The 27,475-nt window shown below is 59.4% G+C and overlaps 1 protein-coding gene across 1 annotated transcript; it reads right to left on the bottom strand.

Moving 5' to 3' along the window:
* Positions 1-894: 894 nt before the first annotated feature.
* Padi1 (peptidyl arginine deiminase 1) lies at positions 895-27,475 on the bottom strand. The gene is made up of 16 exons (XM_042669768.1): positions 27,384-27,475; positions 14,721-14,901; positions 14,173-14,245; positions 13,822-13,883; positions 12,605-12,722; positions 12,153-12,278; positions 11,814-11,986; positions 11,551-11,654; positions 10,691-10,814; positions 10,385-10,492; positions 9,111-9,262; positions 5,924-6,068; positions 4,529-4,622; positions 3,823-3,902; positions 3,298-3,423; positions 895-1,128 (listed from the first exon to the last, which is right to left on the bottom strand). The coding sequence occupies exons 1-16, from the start codon at positions 27,473-27,475 to the stop codon at positions 895-897; spliced, it is 1,992 nt and encodes a 663-aa protein (XP_042525702.1).

The following is a 27,475-nucleotide window of genomic DNA, read 5'->3' as shown; positions in this document are numbered from 1 at the left end:
GGGGAATAATTAAAGACCATTAGAGGAAATTACACCCCGCCTTCAGAGATAAACCTAATTGTCTCCTGCCTTCTGTGGCTAACATCTTGGCCCCCACCCAGCCACATCTGGAAAGCCCACTGCCTTCCAAGTCCGAAGTCCACAGTCATGGGGCACCTGTGTCCAGATGAATGGGGCCCTGGTCCACCGTCACCTGTCCTCAGCCTCCTCCCTGGCCATCCCTCCTGCCCTGTCCTCCTCCTCTGAGCAGCCTCCTGGCCCTCACTGCCTCTCTGCGTTTTCTAGCCAGAAGCGGCTAGCTAGTAATTAGAGGCTCAACTCAAGGGTAATGAGCACTTTTGAAGATGGAGTCAGAGATTAAAGGGATTTCCTATTAGGCTGTTTCTTTTCCTTTACAAAACAAGTCCTCAGTGTGGCTGTTTCAGGCCCTTGTTTGCCTACCTAGGTTGAAGGGAGCTGGGGGTATGGGGAGAAGGCCCCAGCCTGGGGTCCACTTTAGAGAGAGAATACCTCAAATCTCCCATTTTGTCTCATAGAAGCCAGAGGCCACCTGGAGTGGGGGAGGCGTCACCCCAAAGCACAGGTCCTCTGGCCATTTCCCTCCACCCTGGGAGGTGTTTGAATTGAGGGGGAGCAATTCAGAGTGGGGTCTGCCTGCGGAGCCCCACACCCATGCTTGTGCATGTCCAGGTCTTGATCTTGGATCTCGGGGAGCTGGGAGAGGAGGAGAGGGGAGCGTGAGGTCCATCCTTGCTGGTGTGGGCCGGTCGCTCTGGGGATGAGGAAGGGGGATGTCCCCCTTGCCTGGAGTCCGGGGTGCCCCATGGCCGGCCAGCCAGCCAGCAGGCTCTGGGGCTCCCCGCCAGCAGGACGGCAGGCCGGGCAGGCGCGTGCTCAGGGCACCATGTGCCACCATTTAAAGTCGAAGGGTCTCCTGCGCACATTGGTGCCACAGTGGATTTCGCCCAGCAGCTTGTGGTAAGACAGATAGTCATCGATGAAGACGCAGTGCAGGCCGAGGGGCTCCAGCAGCGCACGCACCCTCTCCTCCAGGCAGCAGCGGCCATGGATGAGGGGTCCATAGGGCTTGGGGATGCCCAGGTATTTGCCAAGGACCACCATGTTCACCTGCAGAAGACCGAGAAGACAAGAGCGGGGCTGCGTTGGCCGCCAGGCCCTGCCCCTGAGATGTCACTCAAGCCCTGGCCAGGCAAAGCCAGCCCGGTCCTCGCCAGCATCCTGACCAGCAGGACTGCGGGCCTTGCTCAGGAGCCAGCAGAGAAGAAACAGAAGCAGTGAGGTGGGGTGGGCAGGTTAACGCCAGCCAGAACTGTCAATCACACACTTGGCCAATCAGAGAACTCTGCTGTGGCAGCAGCCTTGTGTCCAGAGATCAGGCCGTCTCCTTCAGCCAGGGCGTGTGTCCTGGCAGTGTCCGGGATATCTCTATGCTGTGAGGGGGTCCTGCACAACACACAGCTTGCTTGCTTGCCTTTGGCAGTCTCTGCTCGCCGCTCACCATCCCTGCTTACTGAGCAGCATCTATGCCCCAGCTGCGTTATCACTAAACCTCACGGGGAACATCACGGCCACTCAGCCAGCCGGCCAGCCAGCTGGTGACTAGGGAACTTGGACCCGACTCATGCCCAAAAGCATGCTCTTTCCCCATGTTCCTCCAGAGTCAGGGGTCATCTGTGGGGCTGAGGAGTCAGGGCAGGGGGCTGGCAGCCCTCGGGACATGGAGTGTACCTCTGATGGTACCTCTGTTTCCCCTGTCAGCCGTTCTGGCTTAGGGCCCCAATGTGGGGTATGTGGAGGATTCCTAGAGGAAATAGCCCTAGGTGGATGGAAGGGAGGGGTGGAACAAGGTGGGGGGTACAGGGTGCTCTTCACGATCGTGGGACCCTCAAGCCCCTGGGGTGTGGCCCTGGGTTATCCCAGGGATGGGGGAAGCTGTCCTGGACCCTGAGCCTTCCACCTGCAGTCCGCCCTTGGTGGCTATGCAGGGCATTCATCAACATAAAGCTTGTAGTGTGAATGATGGGACACAACAGGGTAGGGGCAGGGATGTGCCGATTGGTCCCCACCACAGGGAGATTGCATCTTCCAGACTAGAAGAAGAAGAAGAGGGAGGAGGAGGAGGAGGAAGAGAAAGAGGAGGAGGAGGAGGAGGAGGAGGAGGAGGAGGAGGAGGAGGTCGTCACCATGTTTCATACTTCTGTTGTGCCCACAGCTGCAGTTCTACCCCTCACCCTCCACCCCCACCCCACCTTGTGGCTCCTCAGGGAGGCTCCCCAGTCTGGCGGGCAGTGCAGTGGGCAGCCCAGCCTCGCTGGCCCTCATTGCCCAGCAGCTGCCAAGCAGGTGAGTCCATGTGGTCTCCCCTGTGTACCACCTGTGAGAGGCCTGAGCTGTCCCATGGGGGCAGGCCTGGCCCAGGGACCCATTACCCCTGGGGAAGGACGCTGGGGGCTTGCAGTGGCGGGTGGGGCAGGACCCTCCTCTCTGTGCCTTTGGGCACCTTGGGTGGCTCTCAGCAGATGAGCCAAGACACAGAGATGAAGCCTGGGACCCACACTTCTTCCTGGCTTCTCATGGGTGGAGGTCCAAGCCCCCGTGTCCTACAGGAAGCCCATGGTCCTGGGGGTTGGGCTGAGTGCTGCCTGTGCACCAGAGTGTGCTCAGAGGCCCTCTCTGGCCAGGCCCAGGTGACAGCTTAGTGACCCCTAGTTGTGACTAGCCATGGGGTGTGACTAGCCCCCTTGAGAATTGTCAGAATGTTTCCATGATTCTTCTTGATGCGTGGCTAGCGTGAAGGAAGAAGAGGAGCATTTGTTCTGGTAGCCATGTGTGGCTGGTGGACAGGACATGCCAAAGGCCCAGGGGTTCTGGCTCAGTGGGAGCCCGTGTCCTTGGCCAGCCCTCCTTGGGCCAGGTCCAGCCCCCACCTGCTAGAAGGGCCCCTTCCCCATCAGATGCCCATCTGGGAGAATGTTCTAGCTCAGCCTAAGCTCCCTGAAGGATCCCGGGCCATCCTAACGGGAACGGCCCTGAGGAGATTTGTGGCTGACTTCTTGTGTCAGATGGGGAAACTGAGGCCCTCAGAAGGCCAGTAGGTGGCATGTCCCAGGTCTCACAGTGAGCAAGTGGGAGGGCAGGGAAGCAGGCCCGCACCGCCTCCCCCCTCCTCAGTCTCCCCAGTGAATCCTCTCTGTGTGCAGGGCAGGCTGGAGACGGCACCCTCCCATCCATCCTGGGGCAGCTCCCACCCACAGGACCCCACGGGCCCGGCCTCACCATGTCGGGGAAGAAGGCCTCGGCATAGGCGCCCTTCAGGAAGAAGAGCTGTGGGATGTCCACGATGTCGCTCTCGACCAGGCCCAGCTCCCGCTTCAGCACCTCGCGGTTCCAGTCGATGCATTTCTGGGGAGAAGCGGAGTGCACAGGGGAGGAGGGGAAGGGGGTGCGCGGAAGGCACTAAGATGTAAGCGTCTACGGCATGCCGCGCCTGTCAGCCTCTCCGAGCCACATCAGCTCGGTGCCATAGGAGCCAAGGCTGTCCTAAGATGGGGAAACTGAGGCACAAGCAGCCTGAGAGATGGCACAGAGCTAAGGAGCAGTGGGGTTAGGCTTGGGAGCTGGGCAGTTTCTGGCTCCGGCAGGTCTTGTGGCTGTAATGAACACCCCAGTCCGGCTGTGCCTGGCACAGGGCCCGCACCATCCCAGAGTGTTTATTCTCTGTACAGGATTTCTCCGGCTCCCCCAGCTTCTCCCAGGAGGCTGTGGCTTGTTGGTCGGGGGCAGAGGGGAGCTTCCCCTCACCTGTACGTGGAGGCTGTCCTTCCTGAGGTGTCTGTCTGCCAGTAGCTCGTTGATGGTTCTCTTTGCTTTGTGCTTTAACCCTGCAAGAGAGAAACAGCTTTGCCCTCAGAAGTCCTGGCCGAGGGAAGCCAGGGAGCAGCTGAATCCAGGCCAGGATTTCCTTCCATCACAAGCTGGAAACCCCTGAGGGTGCCTGGCGCTGGCTGCAAGTAAGACCAGGGTACTGGATCAGCAACTCCTCAGGAAGGGACTCTGGGACTATTCATTAATGGCCACCCACCATCGACCTATTAATGGAACACCCACCATCTCTGGGAACCGTCCTTAATTTGTTAGCAATCTTTAAACAGTCCTGGAAGGGGTTAATTACCACCATCAATTAAGAGAAGAGGAAGCCGTTCAGGGGGGTTCAAAGCACACCTCTGATTGGTCCCACAGCCTGCCAGTAGTGAGGCTGGGATTCGAACCCAGGTCAAGCAAGGAAGGGCTCAGGGCTCCTCCCTGTGCTCCTGTCCCGGGGGCAGGGACCCTGAGCTGGCAGGTCATCAGAGGACCCCAGGCCCTGCGGCCACACGCTGGCCCCAGCTTTGAGTGCGGGCATGGCTCAAGCCACCCCAGGCTCTCAGAGGAACATGGTGAACGGGCCCAGGGCTGGCAGGGAAAAGCACTAGATCTCTCCCAGGGCAGGGGCGCCGGGGCCACTCACCATCAAACTGGGCTGCCTCCCCATGGCCCTCCTCCTTCTTCTCTTCGAACAGTTTGAGGCAGGCACTGGGACTGGCCAGGAGCAGCCGGAAACCCTGGCATGGGGGAAGAAAATGGCTCAGTGCACAGAAGACCCCCAAAGCCAGCAGGCCACGTGCAGGAGGCAGATAGCACACGGGACTCCCTTCTTCCCTGCTCCATCCCACCCACCAGCCACAAGACTCCTCTACAACTCCATCCAGCTCCCAGTCCCCTAGGTGGTCCTACCTCCAGGCTTTTGCCTCTGCGGTTCTCCCTGCCTGGAAGGCCTTTTCTACTTGCCTACCAGGGAACTCAATTCCCATCTTCACCCAATTCAGGTGTCTCCTTCACTGGCAGAGGCAGCCTGTGCCATCCCCCCATCAGAGTTCTCACCAGGGCTGGGTGGGAATTCGGGCCTTCCTTCTCTAGCTGCAGCAGCCCTCCCTGTGTCCTCTGCCAGGTCAAGGCCCACATCTGGGTGTGAATGTTACCCTGACACCTGCAGGCTGTGTGAGCCAGGATGGGATAATGACTCTTCTGAGCTGCTTCCTTACTTGCAAGATGGGACTGATAAAATAATAATAATAATAGTAATAATAATAATAATAACAGGGCTGGGAAGGTGGCTCAGTGGTAGAGCGCTTGCCTTGCATGCCTGAGGCCCTGGGTTCGATTCCTCAACACCACATAAGCAAAAAGAAAAAAGCCGGAAGTGACCTCCCCAAAAATAATAATAGCAGGCTTCTGAGAAGGTTGCATGAATTAAAGTGAATACTGTTTGCTACTTAGTTGGTAACAATTTATGACCGTTTATGACAATTCCTGGCTTTTAGCTGATGGGTTTGGTCTGAGTAAACTCTTAGCATTTTATGTATTTGTGTGTGTGTGTGTGTGTGTGTGTGTGTGTGCGTGCTAGTAATGGAGCTGGCATTCAGGGCCTGGGCACTGTCCCTTAGCTTTTGCACTCAAGCCTGGCACTCTACCACTTGAGTCACAGCTCTACTTCCAGCTATTTATTTATTTATTTACTTACTTATTTTTGGTGGCTAATTGGCGATAAGAAGCTCACAGACTTTTCCTGCCCAGGCTGACTTTGAACCAAGACCCTCAGCTCTCAGCCTCTGAACAATCCTGTTTACTCAGCTGAATAGACTCCAAATAACTGTGCAAGGGAGCAAATGAATGTTCCCCCAGGGGCCCCTCCTCCCTGAGCCCACCCTGACGACCCTGCCTGACCCCAGCCTCCCCCCCCCCCAGTCTGGCTGAGCCTGCTGAGTTGATCTTGCATGGTGGCTTTGCCCCGCCCAGCCCCCAGGCTGGCCAGGGCGGAGGAAGCTCCGGCAGGGGCGGAGGGGTGGGGGGGCAGGGGGCGCACCTTGCGGTCGGAGGTGGGCACGAAGCTCAGGAACTCATCCACATGGCCCACGGAGAGCCAGTTGGAGTACAGCTCCACCGGCGCCTGCACCTGCTGGGCCTCCAGGAAGTCACGGACCGCCCTGGCCATCCGCCGCCCGCTGGACCTGGCCAGGAGGAGATACGCGGGCATTGGGGACCCTCCCAGGGGCTGCCAGAGGGGAAACTGAGGCTTCGAGTGCTGACTGGCTTAGCTTGGGGCCCATTGCTGAGCTAGGGTGAGACGAAGACCCAGAGAAGCCCAGGTTGGGGCAGGGATCTGGAGGACACCCCAAAGGAGAGGCCCAAAGCTGGCCATCACACATAGCAGCCACCCCCCAGTCGGGTGGCAAGAGGGGTATCCCAGGCCCCACAAAGCCCCAGGGACTAAGCCAGGTGCCGGTGGCTCACGCCTGTAATTCTAGCTGCTCAGGAGGCTGAGATCTGAGGATCACCATTCAAAGCCAGTCCGGGCAGGAAAGTTCATAAGACTTTTATCTCCAATTAACCACTCAGAAAACCTGAAGTGGTGCTGTGGCTCAAGTGGTAGAGCACTCACCTTGAGCTGAAGAGCTGAGGGACAGCGCCCAGGCCTAGAGTTCAAGCCCCAAGACCACCACCAACAACAACAAAAAGAGGGTGGGGTGGAAGAAGCCCCAGGAACTGGCCTGTACCCTGGAAGTCTCCCTGCCCAATGGGGAGCAGGGTGCCCCCATCCCACAGCCCAGGCTCAGAGACGCTGCCTTCTTGCTTGAAGGACACATAGTTTTTGCTCTGAGCCCCATGTGTCTTCATGGTGGGGCCTGGCTTGCCTAGGGCAGTTTCTGAAGAGTATAGGGGGGCTATTTTGGAGGGGACTCATCCTAGGGGCTGCTCTGGTTCCATGACACCCCTCCCTCACGTCCCAAGCCTGTCTCCATCATGGAGAAGGCCCCTGCCTTCAACCAAAATCCTCCCTCTCCTCCTCCTCTCCACCACCAGAGGGCAGAGGAAGGCCAGTCCTTATCAAAGCCACCACCAGGGGTCGGAATTTCCCAAAGAACCTTCTAAGCGGGAAGCACAGAGGGTAGAGTACCCAAGAGAGCAGAGCAAAGGGAGGTGCATTTGTTGAGCACGTACTCTGTGCCCAGAGTACTGGGCACTAGGTAGCTTCTTTAATCCTCTCTGTGGCCCTCATTACCATCTGAAGGGGAGCGGGGGCTCTGCTGAGCTCTGTGGCTCCCCCCTCCTCCCAAGAGCCCCTCCCACACCCAGCTCCAGCCCCACGGGGCCTCCCTGCTTTTCTTTCAAGGTCTCTGGCATGTTTCTTCCCCAGGGCCTTTGCATGTGCTGTTTCCATTCCCTGAACACTTTCCTAGGTGGCCACATCTTTAACTCCCCTATTCCCTCATCCCCTGGGGAAGGGATGAAAGCAGAGGAGCTTTGCCCCGCTGTCTCCTTCACTTGATTATAGACACCCCTCCTAGATCATTCCTGGATCCTCCACAGCCGCCCCCCCCAAGCCTCAACAGTATAGTCATTGAACTAGACAACGACTGTAATGGGCACAGATGGAGTTCCAACCCCGTGGGGCCGCCCCAAGCTTTGGTCAGGTAGCCTGGGTAAAGCACGGCGTGGAGGTGCACATAGAAGGTGGTCAGTAAGTTTTCTCCAATGAGCTCCAACCTGCTCAACCTGGGCTGAGCTACATCATGCCTCCCAATGGCGATTTACACGTTCTTTATCCTGGTCAGACAGCTGGAGGGAGGGGGGGGGTGGAGGAGGTCCCTACTGGGTCCGTTTTACAGCTCAAGAAACAGAGGCATGCATCTAAAATAAGTCATTGCTTCAAAATCCATCTACTGCTCACTTGGCTACCCTAGGATTTTCAATCCTGCCTGGCAGAAAATAAAGTCTTTTTTTTTTTTTAATTGAGCACCTATTATGTACAGAGCATTGTGGTAAGTGCTGGACAGGACACTTAGTCCTAATCATTCATTGGGAAGTAGCCACGAGGACACTCAAAACCAAGGTCATCTGACTCCAAAGACCGAGCTCCTAACTCACAGGTCTCTCCCACTAGGCACAGGAAGTCCGGCCAGAGGTCTGGAGGCCTCTGAGTCCCTGTGGGTGGCAGGCTCGGCCATGCTGTGGTGTCTGTGCATGGGGCACTCAGCTCTGTGCCTGGGTTGGTGCCAGTCAACCTCATCTCACCTGATTCCAAGCCCTGGCCCCCGTGGGGTCCCCGCGTGAGGCTCCGTGACTTTCCCACCATCCTCCGACTCCTCCCGGCCTGGGACCAGACGCCAGCCAGGGATTGGACGGCAAGTTGGTGCCCACCTAGGCTCCGCACCAACCCCACAGACAGGAAGCTGCTTGGGGGTTTGTGGTGGGGAGAGGGGGTCCACCGGACCCCAGCAGCCTGACCCCTCTCCCTAATCTTTGGCTCCCTGCAGGCAGAATATGAACTCCGTCTGCTTGGGCAGCTGAGAGGCAGCTGGCTGGACACGAAACCCCACAAGCCTCCCGACCTGCCCGGTCCCAGCTGCCACGCTGTCAGCACTCACTCACCTGCGCCCACCTGCCCTGGATACTGCCAGAGCCTTTTGAGTTTCTGCCAGGACTGTAGCTATGGTGACAAGTCCTGCTCCCTTTCAGGACCCTGCTGAGCTTTCCCAACAGCTAGGAGATCTTGCTTGTGTGTGTGTGTGTGTGTGTGTGTGTGTATACACATGTGCACGTGTGCACGGTCTAGGACCTGGACACTGTCTCTTAGGTTTTTTTCACTCAAGACTAGCACTCTATTACTTGAGCCAAAGCTCCACTTCCAGCTTTTTGCTGCTTAGTTAGAAATATAATTCTCACAGACTTTCCTGCCCAGGCTGACTTCAAACGACAATCCTCAGATCTCAGCCTCTTTCTTGAGTAGCTGGGATTCCAGGCATGAGCCACCAGTGCCTGGCAAGATCTGACTTTTTAATCTGTGGTCAACTGCTGTGTTCAATATTGGTAACGAATTACACTCATCCAATTAGGTGCATCAAAGGCCTCAGGGCCACTCCTGGGTGGGTTCTACTTCTGAGTCTCTAATTCCGGGAGTCCAGGCAGCCTGTGCAGCCTGCCTTCCAGGCTGGGGAACTGGGGATACTGCCATCACCCCGTGCCCCTCCCCCCCCAAGCTGGCCACTCACTTGGGGAAGCTGCCTCCGATGAGGACCCGGCCCAGTGGGTACTCCCTGCCACCCACCGTGACCGGCGGGCTGACGTCCAGGTTGCCAAAGGAATCCAGGCTGGAGGGGCCGGAGAACTGGTCCTCCTGGGTCACATAGCCGAAGTCAGGACCCTAGGGAAGGAACAGCAAGACCCCGCCCCAGCAGGAGGGGCCAGTCAGGCCAGAAAGGAAGAGCATCCAGAGCCTCCTATACCCTCCTCCCCAGCCTGAAAGACCCTGGTGCTCACTGTGACTAAGGCCTAGCCACTAACACTGGTAACAAAGGACACGTCAGCCCCAAAGAGAGAACTAGAAAGTCCCCAGTGTCTGGAAGTCAAGCAGCACCTATCTAGAGAACCGGAAGTCTGGGTGTGAGGCTCAAGCCTGTAATCCCAGCTACTTGAAAAGGCAGAGATAGAGAGATCCGAGTTCAAGGCCAGCCGTGCCCCCCACCCCAAATAAATAACTAAAAAATAAAACAGAAGAAGCTTGAAAGACTTCATCGCAACTAAGGTCTGGGTGCAGTAGCTCACACCTGACATCCCCAGTGACTCCAGGAAGCTCCAGTAAAAGGATCCCAGCCCAGGCCAGCCTGGATAAAGTGAGATTCTACCTCGAAAACAGCCAAGGCAAAGGGGGCTGGAGGCATGCTTCAAGGAGTAGATAGAGCACACGTGTAGCATGCACTGAGTTCAAAAACAAAAACAAAAAAACCAAAGTCAAGCCGGGCACCAGTGGCTCACGCCTGTAATCCTAGCTACTCAGGAGGCTGAGATCTGAGGATCGTGGTTCAGAGCCAGCCCGGGCAAGAAAGTCCGTGAAACTCTCATCTCCAATAAACCACCAGAAAACCGGAAGTGGCGCTGTAGCTCAAGTGGTAGAGCGCTCACAAGGAGCGCAAGGAAGGAAGGAAGGAAGGAAGGAAGGAAGGAAGGAAGGAAGGAAGGAAGGAAGGAAGGAAGGAAGGAAGGAAGGAAGGAAGGGAGCTGTTGAAGATTCTTGCAGTGGGTTTGGTCTCCTCAAGGCGACTGACCCCTCTGTTCGTTCCCCTACTAAAAGCCTCTTACCTGGGGGAACTTTGCTCTTTTGCACCTCTCAGAATGGGGAGTTGCCTATTTGCATGGCATCTGCATGTCATTTGCGTAACATTTACATTCCACCCCATATCCTTTACCCCTCCCCCAGCTCGAAGGACCAGGTGAGGCCTGACCAGGGACCCCCACAAGGGCTCCCCAGTCTACCCTTCCCACACACCAGAATCTTCTTATAGGAGAAGTCCCTCAGGCCTCTGTTTCGAGGGGAGTCGAAGACCACGGGGAAAGATTTGTGGGGGGCTTCGACGTAGCCAAACTCCATCTCATCCTGGGCAGGAGAGAAGACAGAGCCACAGAGGTGATGAGGACCGGTGTCCCCAGCTGGCCTGGGGCAGGACAAGGACAGGGTGGGAGGAATGCCTCCCGGGACCCCCCCCCCCGTCCTGGGGGCCCAGCTCCCCTTCCCCCCGTCCTGGGGGCCCAGCCCCCCCTCCCCCACCCCAGCTCTTCTCTTTCCCTCACCCACCTGGATCCAACGGTCATTGCGATTTTCCGCCTGGGGGCAGACAACCAGCTTGCACTTGGCCTTCACTGCCAGGTAAGCCATGTCGTCCAGAAACTTCTCGTTGGAGCCATGGGGATCCATTACGCTGCAAAAGAAGACCACAGCTCGACTCAGCCTGCCCGGGGCCCTGGCCGCCCCTGGGTAGGGCCACCAGCCGGGCCGCTGGCCGGGGGACACGCGTGCACCCGTGAGAGCGGGGCTGAGTGCGCCCGAATCACAGCAGGGGACAGGCACCTGGAGGGGCCCAGGCCAGGGCCCCAAACCCAGCCAGGCGGCCCAGGGTTGCCATAGGGCAGCCTGGGGTCAATGTCACCAGTTAGGGTGGCAGCGAGAGGACTCTCAGCCCTGCCCACCACTGGTCCACGTGAGGGACCCTGAGCAGAAGGCCAGCTTGTGGAGGACGGCAGACAGGAGGAAAGACCTCCCGATGGAGGCCCGCCCTCCCACGGAGGGGTCCGGCCTCCCGACGCTGCCCTGGACTCCCAGAGCACCCAGGAGGCCAGGCCTCCTGTTATCTGCAGGCACGGGAGTGAGGCTGGTCGCCCGTGGCTTCCTGCAGCCTGAGCAGGCCTGGCCTCTCTGCCCAGGCCAAACCCCAGTGACCCGGGCTCTGCGATGGGACGGGGCAGGGGCTGGGGCTGGAGCGGAAGCTGTGACCTCGATGGGGACCCAAGCTGTCCAGTCGTGAAGCCAAGAACTCCAGAGCCACCTGCTCTGCCCTCCTCTCTCCCCGGTGCCTGGATTGTTGGAGAGAGCTGTCCTGCCCAGTGTGTGTGTGTGTGACTCATCTGCACACACACAACTCGGGGAAGGGGGCTCACCTGCACACATACAGCTCCAGGGGGGGCTGCGTGTTAGGTGTCATGATCCACGGGGCCATGCGGAAGACCACGGTGTCTGTGAATAGCGCCACCTCGGACAGGGCCTGGGGCAGAAGAGGGGTTGATTCAGTGGTCCTACAGTGGCCGGGGGGGGGGGGGGTGAACAGCAGGCTTCCTCACCTCTAGCCTGCCCCTCCTCCCCCAACCTCAGAACCTCCACACTTGGTCCTCAAGCCCCTCAGCCTCCACCCCCTTACACACACCCGTGTGTCCACCAGGCTGACGCTGAGGGAGACGAGCCCCGGGAAGTGGGCATTGGGGAAGGTGAGCCCCTCCACGTGGAACGCGATCTCCCGCTCGCCCTGCTGGCGGTCCACTTGGTAGGTGAGGCGAGAGGGCCCCAGCACCATCTTGTAGTTGGCCAGGGCAGTGCCACCTAGGGAGGAGCAAGTGGGGCTGGAGCTGGGGCTGGGGGGGCAGGGGGGAGGACCAGGGGGGAGGAAATGAGTCATCTCAGTGGGCCGTGGGGAGGGTGATGGAGGAAGGGGAGGAGAGGAGAGGGAGGGCAGGGATGGAGCTGGGGGGGGCAGCTGGCCACTCACCCCGCGCACAGAAGACGCGCAGCCTTTGGGAGTCTGGTGAGGACACCTTCAGAAGCAGCTTGTGGCTGCGGAAGACATCGTCCGGGCCGGTGCAACTCAGCACCATGGGGGACATGTCCTGCAGGTCTGGAAGTGTGGCCCCATGTGGGTGTGTGTCTGTACCAGAGCTTGAACCCCGGGCCCGGGCGCTGCCCCTGAGCTTTTCCACTCGACGCTAGCGCTCTACCGCTTGAGCCACAGCTCCATGCCCTGCTTTTTGGTGGTTTGTGGGGGATAAGAGCCTCAGGCCTTCCTTGCCCAGGCTGGCCTTCGACCCTCGGTCCTCGGATCTCAGCCTCCTGAGTAGCTGGGATTAAAGGCGTGAGCCCCTGGCCCCCAGCTGAGAGTGGTCCCCTGGAGTCCACCCTCCCCTGCCTGTCCTCGCCATGCCCAGCACCTTTCTTGTCCCTTACCGTCCAGGGAGGTCAGCTGACTGTGCTTCAGGTCCGGGTCCCTGGACCGAGGACTGTCCTTGTCACAGTTCACCAGCAGGATGGCCCCGTAGCCCTCAGGGCCCCAGTACCAGGTTTTCTGTGGCAAATCAGCAAAGCTTGAGGTGAGTGGGGACCTCGGGTCTCCAGGAAGGGGCCTGGACCTGACCCGGGCAGCTGTGGTCAGCCTGCACACCTCTGAGTCCCAGGTGTACGTGGAGATTTAAGGAAGGGCCTGGACCTGGGGTGGACGGAGCGCCCAGCTTGTGCAGTGGACAATGTACACACACAGCCACACACAGGGGAGAGGCAGAAACGGCTGAGCCTTGGCCCTGCCCAGCAGGCGGTAGGCCGCTGCTCCATCAGGAGGGTGGGGGACTGCAGAGGTCTTGGGGGATCCTCACAGCCTCTCTCCCAGAACTCTCCGGGGCCTGGGGCAGAGATGCCCGGCATCCTGCTCAAGTCCAAGCTGAGGGGAGAAGATGGCTGAAGCCCTGCCTGCGAGTCTGGAGTCCCCCATCCTATGTCCTCCTCACCCCCCAAAGACCCTCACGGGTCTCAGCCCCCCCCCCCAAGGTCACAGAAGGAGGACAGGCAGGCTGCCACCCTCCGCAGGGAACCAGGACAGGGTTTGCAGGGCACTGACCGCTTTGGGCATGTTCTCATGAGCAGTGAGCAACCTGCGCAGCCCTGCAGGCCGCCCGCTCCCACGCCGCCCCCCCCCCCCCCCCCGCCCATTCACAAAGCCCCGTGATCCAGGCTGCCTCTCTGCAGTCTCCACCTACATACCAGACCTCCCACCCCTCCACACAGCTTCCAGACACTTCCCGGGGGGGGGGGGGGGAATATAATTGGGGCTGGACACCAGCGCAGCCTCCACCCGGTCACATGACTACTTGTGCAGCATCCTTCATGTTCAGGGATTCCAATTCAGCACTCCCTCCCCCCACAAAAAGAAATAGAAAAGGGAGCAAGCAAGAGAAGCAATCTCAATTCCAAGCTGGCACAAGAGAGACCAGAAAGGGCAAGCTGTTTCCCAACCGCCGCACAGCACATCAATAACCTGGTGTAGGTGAATGCGCACCTGTGCCCGGTGAGCCATCCTGGAAGGGTCTGAAGGCTCACTATCCTCCTGCAGGGAGGGCCCTGTCCACCCCGAGATCAGTCCTGTGGCCTACAAGAAGGCCAGCAGGTCTCACCTTGTCAGTCCGGCTCTTCCTTGCCTTGCCTGTGCGGCGTGTGTCCACATCAAGAGAAACATCTGGAAATGGAGGAGAGGGGTTCCCATCTCTGCACCCTCAATGCCCAGATCTCCAAGCTCTGGGAGGACCCGATGTCCAGCCCTGGGGCCCATCCCACACCCTCCAGAGGCCCCGTGCCACTGGCCCTGGGGTCCCTGTGTGGGAACCCCGGTGCGGCCTTGAACATGGACTTGAACTGGGAGGGCTCAGCGTCCTCAGCCGGGGAGGGGGCCAGGCCGAGCCTCCTCAGAGCTGCGCTGTGACCCCCCTGCTGCCACCCGCCCCGGCCAGCATGGAGGGGGCACTCACCCACACCAGTGAGGTAGAGCACACCGTGGCCCAGCGCCCGGCCCTCCTGAGATCCAAAGTAAGACACCTTCACCTGCGGGACCAAGCGGGCTGCTTAGAGGCAGCGAGCGCACAGCCAGGAGCCAGGTACAGCCTGGCCTCAGGGCTGCGGGGGGGGGGTGCAGCAGGACCCCCAGGGGATATGTTCACAGACAGTGGCTTTTGTCTGATCTGACAACCGTTTCCACAGGAGTGGAAAGCGCTGACGGGCTCAGGGGCGGGGGCAGATGTGGGCACACATTGTTGCTGTAGAGTTCCATGTGTGGGGGGCTTCTGGTGGGAACCCCTGCCCTCCTGGGGTGTAAGGTGAACACAGGGGTGAAAGCCGGGATTAAGCGAGATTAGGGGCATTCTCTGCAGGGGTGTGGAGATGGAGTGCTAGGTGGTTTGTGGGAGCTCTCCCAGGACAGGCTGAATGGGTGTCCACTTAAACTTGGTGGGGTTGGGTTGAATGGAGTGGTCTGTGAGTGGGGGTGTCGTGAAAGGGGGCGCTGTGGAGGGGCGCTCACCTGGAGGTCATCTAAATCCTTGCTGGCTGTGTCCACGGAGACAAACACACCAGTATTGCTGTCCAGGGGCCAGCGGGCCTTGCCTGCGGGCTTTGTCACCTGTGAGGGGCCGTGGACCGTGAAGACCTCCACGCCAGAGCTCCCAGAGACCCCAAAAGTCTTCGTGCCCTCGGGCACATCACTGCAGAGAAGAGAAAGGAAGGGGGACTCAGGAGACGCACCCCTTCTTAATAGCTGGCCATCCTAGGCTCTCCAGCCTCAGGGCCTCCTGTTCCCCCCCCACCTCTTCCCCCCACCGCCCCCCCACCTCCCCCCACCCCCGTTGGCCACAGACGCACATTTCAGGGCTCTGCTGAAGGGTTATCTTCTCAGTGAACCCCTCCATTGAAGACTACCCCGGGCTTACCTTCCTCCCCCCCCCCCGCCCCCCTTTCTGGCTCTTCCTCCTTTTCCCTGGACCTTCCTTAATCAGGTCCATGCGCTGAAGCCCAGCAGATGAGGCCCAGACGGCGGCCTGGGCAGCCCGAGGGCTCCCTGTCCCCCCAAGTCCGGAGCTCTGGGGCATCAGGTGGGGGTGGGGGCGGCATAGCAGGAAGAGGATGAATGGGGAACCTACTGGTCACGTGCTGTACCCCCTGGAGACAGGCCTAAGACCCCCTGCCGGGAAGCAGGAGATGAGACCCCATTCATTCACTAGCAAGTGTTTGTTGGGCACCTGCTCTGGGCCAGGTGCCGCACTGAGGATCCTGGGGTACATTCATCCTCCCCTGCTATGCCGCCCCACCCCCACCTGATGCCCCAGAGCTCCGGACTTGGGGGGACAGGGAGTCCTCGGGCTGCCCAAGCCACCGCTGTCTGGGCCTCATCTGCTGGGCCTCTGCCCTGTCCCTACAGCCCCAGCAAGCGGCTCCCCCACGCTGGCCATGGTGAAAGTGGAATTGGGGAGCAGGCCGGGGCTGCGCTGGAGACAGAGGGAGACCAGGCCAGAGCTGAGAGCAAAGGCGTCTCACCAGCACACTGTGTGCCAGCCTGCTCACATTCCCCCCAAGTGTAACCGTCGCTACAGCTGTGTGAGACCACCGAGGTACCAAAAGAACTCCGTCTCCATCTTCCGTTCTAACCCCAACATAACCCTCAGTAGACACTACAGGGGAGACAGGATCTCTCTATGGAGCTGAGGCTGTCTTCAAACTCATAGTCCTGAGTGCCGGGATTACAGGCATGCACTACCACATCCAGCCCTTCACCTTCCTCTGTTACTATGGTTCTTAAGTCTAGACAACCAAGACAACACACGATTTTGAATCTGTGATCTTTCGCCACTCCTGTAGTGAGAACTCCACGATGTGCCATCTCAAGATCCCTCCCCGACACCCAGAGAGCTTCAAAGAGAGATACAGTTGCACCCCCCTACGTGACTCTACCCTACTCCTGCTCATCTGCAAGCTCACCAGCACGCTGATCTGCTCTGAAACATTCTGCTCCCAGATCCCGCAGGGCACTGGCTCCGTGCTCCTCGCCTGTTGCAAACGGCCCAGTGTGCCTGCACGCCTGCACCCAGCCTCCCTCCAAACCAGGACGCCGGTCACCTGACACCCCACGCTCTCTCCACTAGAACAGGCAGCTTTGCTGGGTGAAGTCTGCTGGTGGCATCTCAGCCTCCAATTCAGCAGCTGGCAGGCTGCAGGAGGGCAATGAATGCGTTATAGATGAGGATGGGGCATTGTCAGCAGTGAGCGTGGCTGAGGCCACCCTCCTGGACCAGAGCTCCTGAAGGGACATGGGCCCTACCTGGGGGCATCCTGCCCAACTGTCCCCTCTCCTGCTCTTTACCCAGCATGCACGTGGGCTGTACACATCACATAAAGGTGTCTTATGTCCAAAGGGCAAACAGGCCTGAGCTCAGGGCACCCCCCCCCAGCTTACCCACCTCTTACAGTGTAGGTCTGCCCTCTCCAAGCCTGCTCAGTGGCTCCTGCCTCAGTTTACCCCCGTTCTGGGGGTGCCAGGTTCCCAGTCTCAGGGGGCTCCTGCAGCTCCTTGGGGACCGGTGGCTTTTTGGCAGGAGGCAGCTGGGATGAACAAGGGAGATGCAGGGCCTTCCAGCAGGGCTCCCCGGCCTCCCGCCTCTGGGAGGGGCTGCTCAAGTCCAACCTCCTCTCCAGGGAAGGCTGTGTCCCAGCTGACTGAGGACACGGAGCCGAGACTGCCCTGGCGAGGCTGGTTATGCCAGGCCAGGGCTTTGCCAGCTCGGATCATCATCCCCTTGGTATCCTAGCCTCGCCCCTGCCCGTGGCCTGGGAGGCCGGGCTCTCCCACAGCCCTTCCTCGGCAGGGCTCCCAGGCCTGTGGGTGTGGCCCCAGGTTGAGGACAGCAGGTATGGGAGTGCGTGGTGCGGCCCAGAGCAGGTGCACAAGGTCATTGCAGCATGACCTCTAACCCCAGCTCCACCTTTATACAATGTCTACTGTGGGGATGGAGGAGCCCTCCCCCTCCCCAGGCCCTTCCCCCCCAGGTCCTTCCCCCATCTCTGCCAGGACAAGGTAAGGAGGGAGGGGGTGTCTTTTGTTTCTTCAAGACTGCAAATGTCACCTTTCCCATGGAAGTCATGGGTGAGCCTCATGCAGAGGTTGGCCTTGAATCTGATCCCTGACAAGCACCAGGTCTCAACTTTGCTCCTGTGTGAAATAGACTGAATCCCAACAGCCACTTCCAGTTCTGGGATTCTATGGATTCTGCATCCTCCTCTCCTGATTGGTGGGTGGGGTGGGTGATGTCACCACTGCTGAGCGTGAAGCCCCGCCTATACCCCGCCCCTTTCCTCCCTGCACTCCAGGGCTAGTGCCCTGGAGGTTCTGGTGGGTGCACCCTGGGGCCCTGCGGAGAGTCAGGCCCGCCCAGCAGCCTCGCAGGAGGGAATTCTTAGAGAAGCACACACAGGAGGCAGGGGTGAGGTCCAAGCTAGAGAGCTGCCTGCCAAGGTGGCACATTACGCTATGGCACAGGGTAGCATGTCACACAGGTACTGCGGTGGCCCCAGTGTGCACCAGACACACACTTAGATGGTGTGTGTGTGTGTTTGTGTGTGTGCGTGCATGCCAAGGCTGGAGCTTGAACTCAGAGCCTGGCTGCTGTCCTTGAGTTTTTGTGCTCAAGGCTGATGCTCTAGCACTTGAACCACAGCTCCACTTTCAGTTTTTTGCAGGTTAATTGGAGAATAAAAGTCTCACAGACTTTCCTGGCTTGGAACCACAACCCTCAGATCTCAGCCTCCTGAGTAGTAAGGATTTCAGGTGTGAGCCACCGGCGCCCGGCTTACTGGGTTAGCTTTTGACACTCATGATTGGCACCGTACTTCACAACAACCCTCCCAGGAGGGTGCCACTGTTTCCATTTAACAGATGGACACACCTTCTCCAGAGGTGAAGTAACTTTTCTTGGGTCACACAGCTGGAAAGGGAGCAGGGACTGCCTGGCTTGTCTTCTGTCCTGGGCGGAATGTGCCCCTCTCTGACGGGAGGAAGGAGTAACATTCGGGAAGTGTTAGAGATGTTGTGCAACCTTCCCCCGTTGAAGGTAGGGAGTCAGCCAGAGAGACCTAGGGCTGGATGGGACTCCAGAGGCAGATCAGCCACTTTCCATGCCTGCCCGCACTCCCAAGCTCGGGTGCAAACAGTCCAGAAGCTTCTAGGGGTCCCTGTGTATCTAGACTGAGGGCGCACGGAGGATCAGAAGAGCCTGGATCTCCTCCTCACCCCCTGGGTGCAGAGGGGGGCCCTGTGCTCGAATTCTTCCCACCCTACCACCTCGGTAAGCAGAAAGGATTTCTTCTGCTTGATTGCCACCAACCGCCCAGAAGCAACACACACACACACACACACACACACACACACACACACACACACGCCCTTTATATCAGAGACTAGCAAGTCTACCTGGTCTCTACATAGAGGAGAAACCACAGCCCCCGAGACCCTCCATGCCATCCACACTGGCTACAGCCTGGCCATCACTAGCCTCTGGCGACGCGGGGTGGGCAGGGTGGGGGCAGCTGGCCCCGGAGGCTGTGGGAGGCCCGAGCTGTGCAGAGGTGGGGTGGGAGGCACTGTGAGGTGGAAGCACCTGGCAGAGCCCAAGAGAAAACCAGCCCTGGGATGTGTGCAGTCCTCCTGCCCACAGGGGGCCCCCGCGAGTAGTTCTGCAGGGAGCCAGGTCCCACTGAGGCCGGCCGAGGTCCCACAAGGACTCAGAAGAGCCCTGCCCCCCCCCCTCCCAGGGCACAGGGAGCTCTGTGGGCAATCTCACAGGTCCTGAGCACGCGGGGCACCAGGAACACCCTGGCGAATGGGGCTGCCCCCACGCGAGGGGAGGCAGCCAGCTGGCAGTTCTCAGAGCGCCCTGGTTCTGGCCCCAAGCTAAGGACCTGCCAAAATGGGGGTGAACATCTCCCCCCTCACACACACCCCCAAACCCCACTGGTTTCCAGAGCAGAACTGGAGTGCAGAGCACCCAGAGGTGACCGCAGAAGAACTGAGACTTTCCTTCTCCTCCCGCTCCTTCCCCCCAGGGCCTCGCGCTCTCGCTCGGCTTGCACGCTTACCTGGCACTCTGCTACCTGAATCACACCTCTAGCCCAACTTTTTAACGGGCTCATTAGAGACGGATTCTTTTTGTTGAGAGGTTGAATGTTGGAGTCTTTCTTTTAGCGCCAGCAGACCGCAGAAAGCCAATTACAAAGATCTGGAGACAGATGCTTGTGGATTTTTCAATCCTCAGATCTCAGCCTCCGGAGTGGCCGGGACGGCTGGCGTGAGGCACCGGCGCCGGGCTCCAGAGCTGACGCTGAACCCAGCGCTGCCCACGGCCCTGCCCCCACCAGGGCCCCTCACTCCACACACACAGCCAGCCACCTCCAGGACGACCCGACAGTGGGCTCTTTGGAAGGCTCTAGCTTGTCCTCTAATAAGCAGGATGGCAGCTCACAGAATGTGCCATCCAGCAGACAGGGGCCCCCCTGTTTGTAGGTCTGGACTTCTCTGCATCTGAGTTGTCTCGCCTGCTGAGGGGGGTCCTAATCCCCTTGCCCCACAGGCGGGCTGAGATGTGACTGGGACACTGCCCCACCCCCACCCTACTGCCTGAGGGGGTGTGATCTCTACAACCAGCATCCAGACGCCAGTTTGGGTTCCTGGGTAGGTGAGATCCCCCCCCCCTCGGCCCTCCTGGGTTACATGCGGCCTTGTACATTCTTGCAGCTCCAGAGGTCAGCAGAGCCCAGGGCAGGCATTCAATGACCACAGGGGAGAAGATCACCACAGGATGTTCTTCAATGGGAGGATGCAGGTGCCTAAACCCAGCTCAGACCTCACCCCCTCCCCAGCCCTCCCCTGGCTGGCTGGGGGTGACGGAGGTCAGGGAGGGCCATGGCTGGTGTGGGACTCACCACACACAAGGCGTGGCTTGAGCTCTGCCAGTGGAGATAGGGATCGGTGGATGTGGGTGCCGGTGCCCTGTCATTGCTCAGGGCAGGGCTGGCCCAGGGACCCAGGAGGAGAGCCGCCCTGGACAGGCCTGCCCTCAAGTGGACCCCTGGCTGCCCAGGCTTGGGGCAGGGGTGGGGAAGAGGGGGGCACTGTCAGTCCCTGGTCTTACGGTCCCCTGGGCTGGGGATCACAGTACCTATCATATGGAAAGGCTCTAAGAGAAAGCATCCTCAACTTAAAGTGAGTTGTGAGTCACTTTCCTCTTCCCAAAGGACATTTGTGCTCTGTGGGTGGTGAAACACCTCACTGATAAAATGAGAAAAATAAAGGTGTCAACTGCACAGGTACAAACAATAGATGATGTCATCCCTACCTAGCCTTGAAGAGAACCGGCTCAGAGAGGTTAAGTAACTGGCCCCAGGTCACACAGCCTGCAAGGACTAGTCAGACTGCGAAGGGTCATGAACTAGCTCTCAGCCTGACGTTGGTGGAGCTTCCTCCTAGGGAACCCAGTGTGGGTGGCACCTGTGGTTTGGGGACCTGGAGTCCTGAAGCTGTGGGCCCTGCCCCATCATCTCTAAATCCCACGGTCCATTCCCCATCGCACACTGCTGGGTGCAAAGCTTGGTGCAGAATCCCGCTGTGGAGGAGCTGAGGCCTGCAGGGGGCGCTGGCAGGGCTGAATGTGCCCTGGGCATGATGGACAAGCGCTTCCTGCCTAGCAGAGCTTCAAGTGGCTTTGGACCGCAGTGTGGGAGACCATGTTTCCTGCCAGGGAGTCCAGCCTGCCTTTGGAGGCCCAAACCCAGGGCCCGAGCAGCCAGGCTGGCTGAGGTCCGAAGGTCTCAGCTTCCTTAGCATCCAGCTGTACATGGCGGGGGGGGGGGGGCAGGGCCGGGGGGGGGGCAGGGCCCGGGGGGGGGGCCAGGGGGCAGCACCCCATGGCAGCTTGGGAGTCCTCCCACCTTCCCAGGGGACATGGAGAAACAATGTTATGTCAGAAATGACACTGCATTTGATGCAAAGTGGAAAGATTACCCATGGCTTGTTTGCAGAACAACATGCAGACAAGACAGATAAACAGGACGGAGGGGAAGGGGCGGGTGGATGAGAGGGAGAATAGACCAGGATAAAACGAGAACATGGTGCCGGAACAATCACACCAGAAGAGCCTTCGTGCCACAGGAGAGCCAAGGCGGTGGAGACGGCCAAATCCAACCAACCTCAGCAAGCGCCTGCGTTCAAATGACCCCACAAAAGGCCATGTCCCTTGGGCGCTGCTGGGGGAGAATGTGAACCCCACGATACTCAGCCAGCAGGGGTGGGGGCCCGGGGGGGAGGGATCCCCAGACGCAGGGGGTTAAAACTGCTTGCAATCAGACACCTGCAAGCAGACACCTGATCTTGCCAGGCCGCCATTCAAGTCTCTGCTTTTGCTGCACTTCCTGTCCCGGAGGCCACTGCTGAGTGTGCACCTGAGTGTGGCGCTCACACACATCACAGGTGAACACACACCCTCCTCCCCTCGCATCTCAGATCTTCTCTCCGGTCCCCCAGCTCGGGAGAGCAGGGCCCGTCCTGAGCGCCACAGGAGGGAAATGGGGCTGTGGGGGGGGGGGGACAGAGAACTGGAGCCGGGACGTAGTGGTAGCTGAGAAGGAGAAATGGAGTTGGCAGGAGGAGGGGTGGTTCCAAGACTGAAGTCGTGGAAGGAACGGGGAAGCGGGGAGGCAGAGGAGGCCCGGGGAGGGAGAGCTCCCAGCCTGCCTCAAAATGGCAGGTTGACAGCTGGGACCCAGGAAAGGTGGGGTGGGTGGAGGCGGGTGGGACTCTCGCACCTCAGGAGGCCCACTCTGCTGCAGCTCGGCTTGTGTCTCGGTCTCCGTCTTAGATTCTCTGAGACTTTGAATGTGACTTCTAGGTAAGAGCATCCCTCCCTTCGCTGGCTGACACCCGAGGATAGAGCCCACGAGGGGACAGGCCGGCCGGCGCCAGCAGCCTGTCACCCAGAATTAGTGTCTGTCCCACCCATCCTGTAATTACCTCCAGAGGAGCCCAATTATACTCCATTCTACTCCCGCACAGGTAAAAGCCCTCATTTACACCCTGTAGACAGAACGAGGGACACGGGCAGGTTCTACGACTCTGCGACAGCACTAGCATTTAAACACGAAGAAACCCCAGAATGGGCTTTCGTCTGTGCCCCTCGGGTTGTCTGGAAGGCTGCAGCACCGCTCCCCCGTGCCCCCCGAAGCCCACCCCTCTGCTACCTGAGAGTCTGCTCTGCAGGGGTGAGGAAGAGGAGGAAAGCGCAGGAGCACGTCCCTGTCCCCTGCACAGCCAGCCTGCCCCCTTCCGGAAGCACAGTGTGGCCTCCACCTCCCCCGCCTCTGCCTCCAAGACAAACAAGCAAGCAAGGGGGGCCACGCTGGACCCTAGCGCACTCCCACACTGCCCGCCCTCCCCCTTGGCATGCAGGGGGCACCTGAAGTCCCCAGGGAAGGACAAGGACAGCCAGGGTCACCGGGCCACATCAGGGGAGACAGATTGCCTAGTGGGCTGCAGAGGTCAGACCGCTGAGCTAGCCCACCGAGAGAGGGCTCAGGGTGGCGAGCTAGCCCACCGAGAGAGGGCTCAAGGTGGCGAGCTAGCCCACCGAATGAGGGCTCAGGGTGCTGAGCTAGCCCACCGAGAGAGGGCTCAGGGTGGCGAGCTAGTCCACCGAATGAGGGCTCAGGGTGGTGAGCTAGCCCACCAAGAGAGGGCTCAGGGTGGTGAGCTAGCCCACCGAGAGAGGGCTCAGGGTGGCGAGCTAGCCCACCGAGAGAGGGCTCAGGGTGGTGAGCTAGCCCCCCGAATGAGGGCTCAGGGTAGTGAGCTAGCCCATTGAGAGAGGGCTCAGGGTGGTGAGCTAGCCCACTGAGAGAGGACTCAGGGTGGTAAGCTGGCCCCCCGAATGAGGGCTCAGGGTGGCGAGCTAGACCACCGAGAGAGGGCTCAGGGTGGTGAGCTAGCCCACCCAGAGAGGGCTCAGGGTGGTGAGCTAGCCCCCCGAATGAGGGCTCAGGGTGGTGAGCTAGCCCCCCGAATGAGGGTTCAGGGTGGTGAGCTAGCCCACTGAGAGAGGGCTCAGGGTGGTGAGCTAGCCCACCGAGAGAGGGCTCAGGGTGGTGAGCTAGCCCACCGAGAGAGGGCTCAGGGTGGTGAGCTAGCCCACTGAGAGAGGACTCAGAGCCCACTGAGAGAGGGCTCAGGGTGGTGAGCCAGCCCACCGAGAGAGGGCTCAGGGTGGTGAGCTAGCCCACCAAATGAGGGCTCAGGGTGGTGAGCTAGCCCCCCGAATGAGGGCTCAGGGTGGCGAGCTAGACCACTGAGAGAGGGCTCAGGGTGGTGAGCTAGCCCACCAAATGAGGGCTCAGGGTGGTGAGCTAGCCCACCGAGAGAGGGCTCAGGGTGGTGAGCTAGCCCACCGAGAGAGGGCTCAGGGTGGTGAGCTAGCCCACCGAGAGAGGGCTCAGGGTGGTGAGCTAGCCCACCGAGAGAGGGCTCAGGGTGGTGAGCTGGCCCACAGAGTGAGGGCTCAGGGTGGTGAGCCAGCCCACCGAGAGAGGGCTCAAGGTGGTGAGCTAGCCCACCAAATGAGGGCTCAGGGTGGTGAGCTAGCCCACAGAGTGAAGGCTCAGGGTGCTAGCCCACCAAGTGACAGCTCAGGGTGTTGAGCTAGTCTACTGAGAGAGGAGGGCTCAGGGTGCTGAGCTAGTCCACTGAGAGAGGGCTCAGGGTGGTGAGCTAGCCCACTGAGTGAGGAGAGTTCAGGGTGGTGAGCTAGCCCACTGAGAGAGGAGAGTTCAGGGTGGTGAGCTAGCCCACTGAGTGAGGAGGGCTCAGGGTGCTGAGCTAGCCCACTGAGTGAGGAGAGTTCAGGGTGGTGAGCTAGCCCACTGAGTGAGGAGGGCTCAGGGTGCTGAGCTAGCCCACTGAGAGAGGAGGATTCAGGGTGCTGAGCTAGCCCACTGAGAGAGGGGGAGTCAGGGTGCTCCTCTCTCAGGGTGCTGAGCTAGCCCACTCCAGGAGAGCCCTAAGAGTTCCCATGATACCCAATTACCCCAAACACAAACATTTCTCCAGATAACCAACGCGCACAGCCCCCAAGGAACTAATCACTCCGGTGACTTACTTCATCCCTGGCCAAAGGCACACCTGCTCTTTGGGGGCTTCTCTGTTCCCCATCAGAAGCCCCCTGCTTAGTCTCAACTGGAGCCAGGCCTGGGGTGAGGGGCGGGCAGACCTACTCATCACCTGCCACAAAGTCCAGCCTTCCTCCTAGCAGCCCAGCCTGCGTGAGCCCCGGGGCGCCTGGGAACCCCACTGCACAGGACACCACAGCACCACGGGCCAACTCAAGGACACGAGGCTCCTGAACCCAGCAAACCTGCTGCTCTGGCCGGGCGCCTCCACAGCTGTGTCCCCCCCCCTCCAAGCCACCACCAACGCCTGCCCACAGGCAGCTTCCAGAGCCAGCCAGGGGACAGCAGCCATGCGCCTCTCTCACTGCAGGGCCCTGCACGTGCGTGATCTCCTCTGTCCCCTGCCAAAGCCATTGGGGGGGAGGGGTCGGTGCTTTCTCCTCTCCACTTGTCAGCCTACAAAGAGGCCCAGGAAAGTGCCGCTGCTTGCCCAAGCTCACACAGCCTCAAAGGAACAGAGTCAGGATGGGAACCCGAGTCTCTACCGCTCGAGTCTGGATACATGAGCCCCAGGAGCAGAGCTGCAGAGGCTTGGCAGTAAGCCGGCAGAACGCAGGTCTGGTCCCAGCTCCCGCTTCCTGTCCAGTGCTTCTGCTCAGTGAGCCGTATCACACAGCCTGAAGGGTAAACGTGCCTCCGGAGGCAGCTGCGCCCCTGCAGGAGAGCAGGGGCCTGGAATTAGGAAGGGCGGACCACCCCCCTCACCCAGCCTCCTCCTCTAGCTTTGCCTCAACACAAGATTGACTGACATAGATGTGTTGGATACAACCCACAGAAGAAATAGCTTGGGGCTGGAGCGGGCAGCACCTGCTGTCACGTGCTCAGCCCTGGGTTCGGTGTTCAGCACCGGGCGTGCACGCACACGCGTGCTCGCGCACACACACACACACACACACACACACACACACACGTGCACACTGGCAGCTATCTGAAATCCAAACTGAACTAGAAAGCCCGTTTGCAGTCATTAACGTTGGCAGCCATGTATTGAAACTGCAGGAGACAAGAAGATCCTGCTGGCCTCCTAGGGCCCCCAGAAGCCACTTCCAGTCACAGGCTGCCCTGGGGGAGGGGGCGGGTTCCTGCTCCTCCCACTGCAGGTCGCTGCCCTAGAGGGGACAGGAGAACTTTCTGGAGAAGAGGCTCTCTCAGAGCCAGCTGGACAGCTGTGCCTGGCTTCCGCTCACCAAACTGGGCACGCATGGGCTGAGACTCAGGAGGGCAGGGCTGCCCAGATCCTGCCTGGGAAGGACCCGCCCCAGAGGCTTCTGGAGGGGTTCCCACGCGTGGCCCCCTGCAGCAGAGATGGGCGGTAGCCGGTGCGTGGGAGCTCAAAGGCCCAGTGGTCACCCAGGCCAGCACTCCCAGCGGCCAGGTGGGGAAACAGGCTGAGCCCACCTTCCTGCAGCCCCTTTCAAGGCCGAGCTGGAGAAGGGGGGAAATCTGAGCCAACGGGAGAAGCTGATGTTACAGCGGACGCTTCCAGCTGCCGTATTACCACTGTCATTGCCGCCATCATAGCGACTGTCACCATCATCACCACCGCCACCAACATCATCACCACCATCACCCCCACCCCCATTATCATCAAAATTACCACCATACCAACATTATCACCACCTTTATTACCACCATCATCACCATCATCATCATCACTACACCACCACCATCCTTATCACCGACACCATCATCACCACCAACACCATCACCACCACCACCATCACCCCCCTTCATTATCATCAAAATTACCACACCAACATTATCACCACCTTCATTACCACCAACATCACCATCACCATCACCACCACCACCATCACCACCACCACCATCACCACCACCTTCATTATCATCAAAATTACCACCACACCAACATTATCACCACCTTCATTACCAACATCATCATCACCATCACCACCACCACCATCACCACCACCTTCATTATCATCAAAATTACCACCACACCAACATTATCACCACCTTCATTACCACCAACATCATCATCACCACCACCACCATCACCACCACCTTCATTACCACCATCATCACCACCACCACCATCACCACCACCACCATCACCACCACCACCATCACCACCACCTTCATTATCATCAAAATTACCACCACACCAACATTATCACCACCTTCATTACCACCAACATCATCATCACCATCACCACCATCACCACCATCACCACTACACCCTCACCACCACCACCATCCTCATCACTGCCACCATCATCACCACCAACACCATTACTGCTGCCATCGCCATCATCACCATCATCATCATGATCATAATTATCACAAAAACCACACCACCACACCATCACCACCACCATCAAAATCATCATCATCATCATCATCATCATCATCATCATCATCATCATCGCATGCCAAGCCCAGGTCCCAGGCTGTGCTCCAGGCTGGCTCCTTAGATGAAGTCATTGAGTCACTCTGGTCCCCTAGCCACTCCCTCTGAATCCCAGTCACCCTAGTTGCTCCTGGCTGGCCTCCAGGAATCAGGCTGCAACAAACACTCCTGGCCTCAGAGATGTGAGGAGTTGGTAAGAAGCTGAGGGATGGGAGGGGACTCCCAGGCCTCTTGCCTTTCCCCAAACACCAACACTCTATAGCAGCTACCCCTTCCGTGGTAGGGCCGGGAGCCTGGCCCCAGAGCCAGGCCTGAGGCACAAAGTTTGCATCCCGATTCTTCTGTGGGGTGGAGGTAGGGGGCTGGAGACTACATCCTGGCACCGGTGCCCAGGTCTGAGTACACCTGAGCCTCTCTCCTTCCTGGACTCCACAGCTACCTCCACCTTCTCAGCTGCAGTCAGTGTGATGACCCCGATCCCCCCACGCCCAAGCCAATGCCCTGGGGCCTCTGCTGGACCCGATGAGGTGCTGGGCCAGGCGGGGGCCTCCGGGCTCTCACCTGTGGATGTCCACCGGCGTCTCAACGCCCACCACACACACAGCGTACGTGGGTTTGTTCAGGGACAGCTTCACAGCTCCCCGAGGGGCCAT

This window comes from Dipodomys spectabilis, unplaced genomic scaffold (genome assembly GCF_019054845.1).
Source record: "Dipodomys spectabilis isolate Male_0828 unplaced genomic scaffold, ASM1905484v1 ptg000504l, whole genome shotgun sequence".
Lineage (NCBI taxonomy): Eukaryota > Metazoa > Chordata > Mammalia > Rodentia > Heteromyidae > Dipodomys > Dipodomys spectabilis.
Note: the sequence above shows the minus strand (reverse complement) of the source record. Positions and strands in the feature narration are given on the sequence as shown.

Bases quoted from the DNA above. Each gene is read 5' to 3' on its own strand.
- Padi1 (XM_042669768.1), bottom strand. From the start codon at position 27,475: ATGGCCCCTCGGGGAGCTGTGAAGCTGTCCCTGAACAAACCCACGTAC. The intron at 11,987-12,152 runs GTGAGTGGCCAG...GCTCCTCCCTAG, and splicing joins GCGCGTCTTCTGTGCGCGGG to GTGGCACTGCCCTGGCCAAC. The intron at 10,493-10,690 runs GTGGGTGAGGGA...TCTCCTGCCCAG, and splicing joins GCAATGACCGTTGGATCCAG to GATGAGATGGAGTTTGGCTA.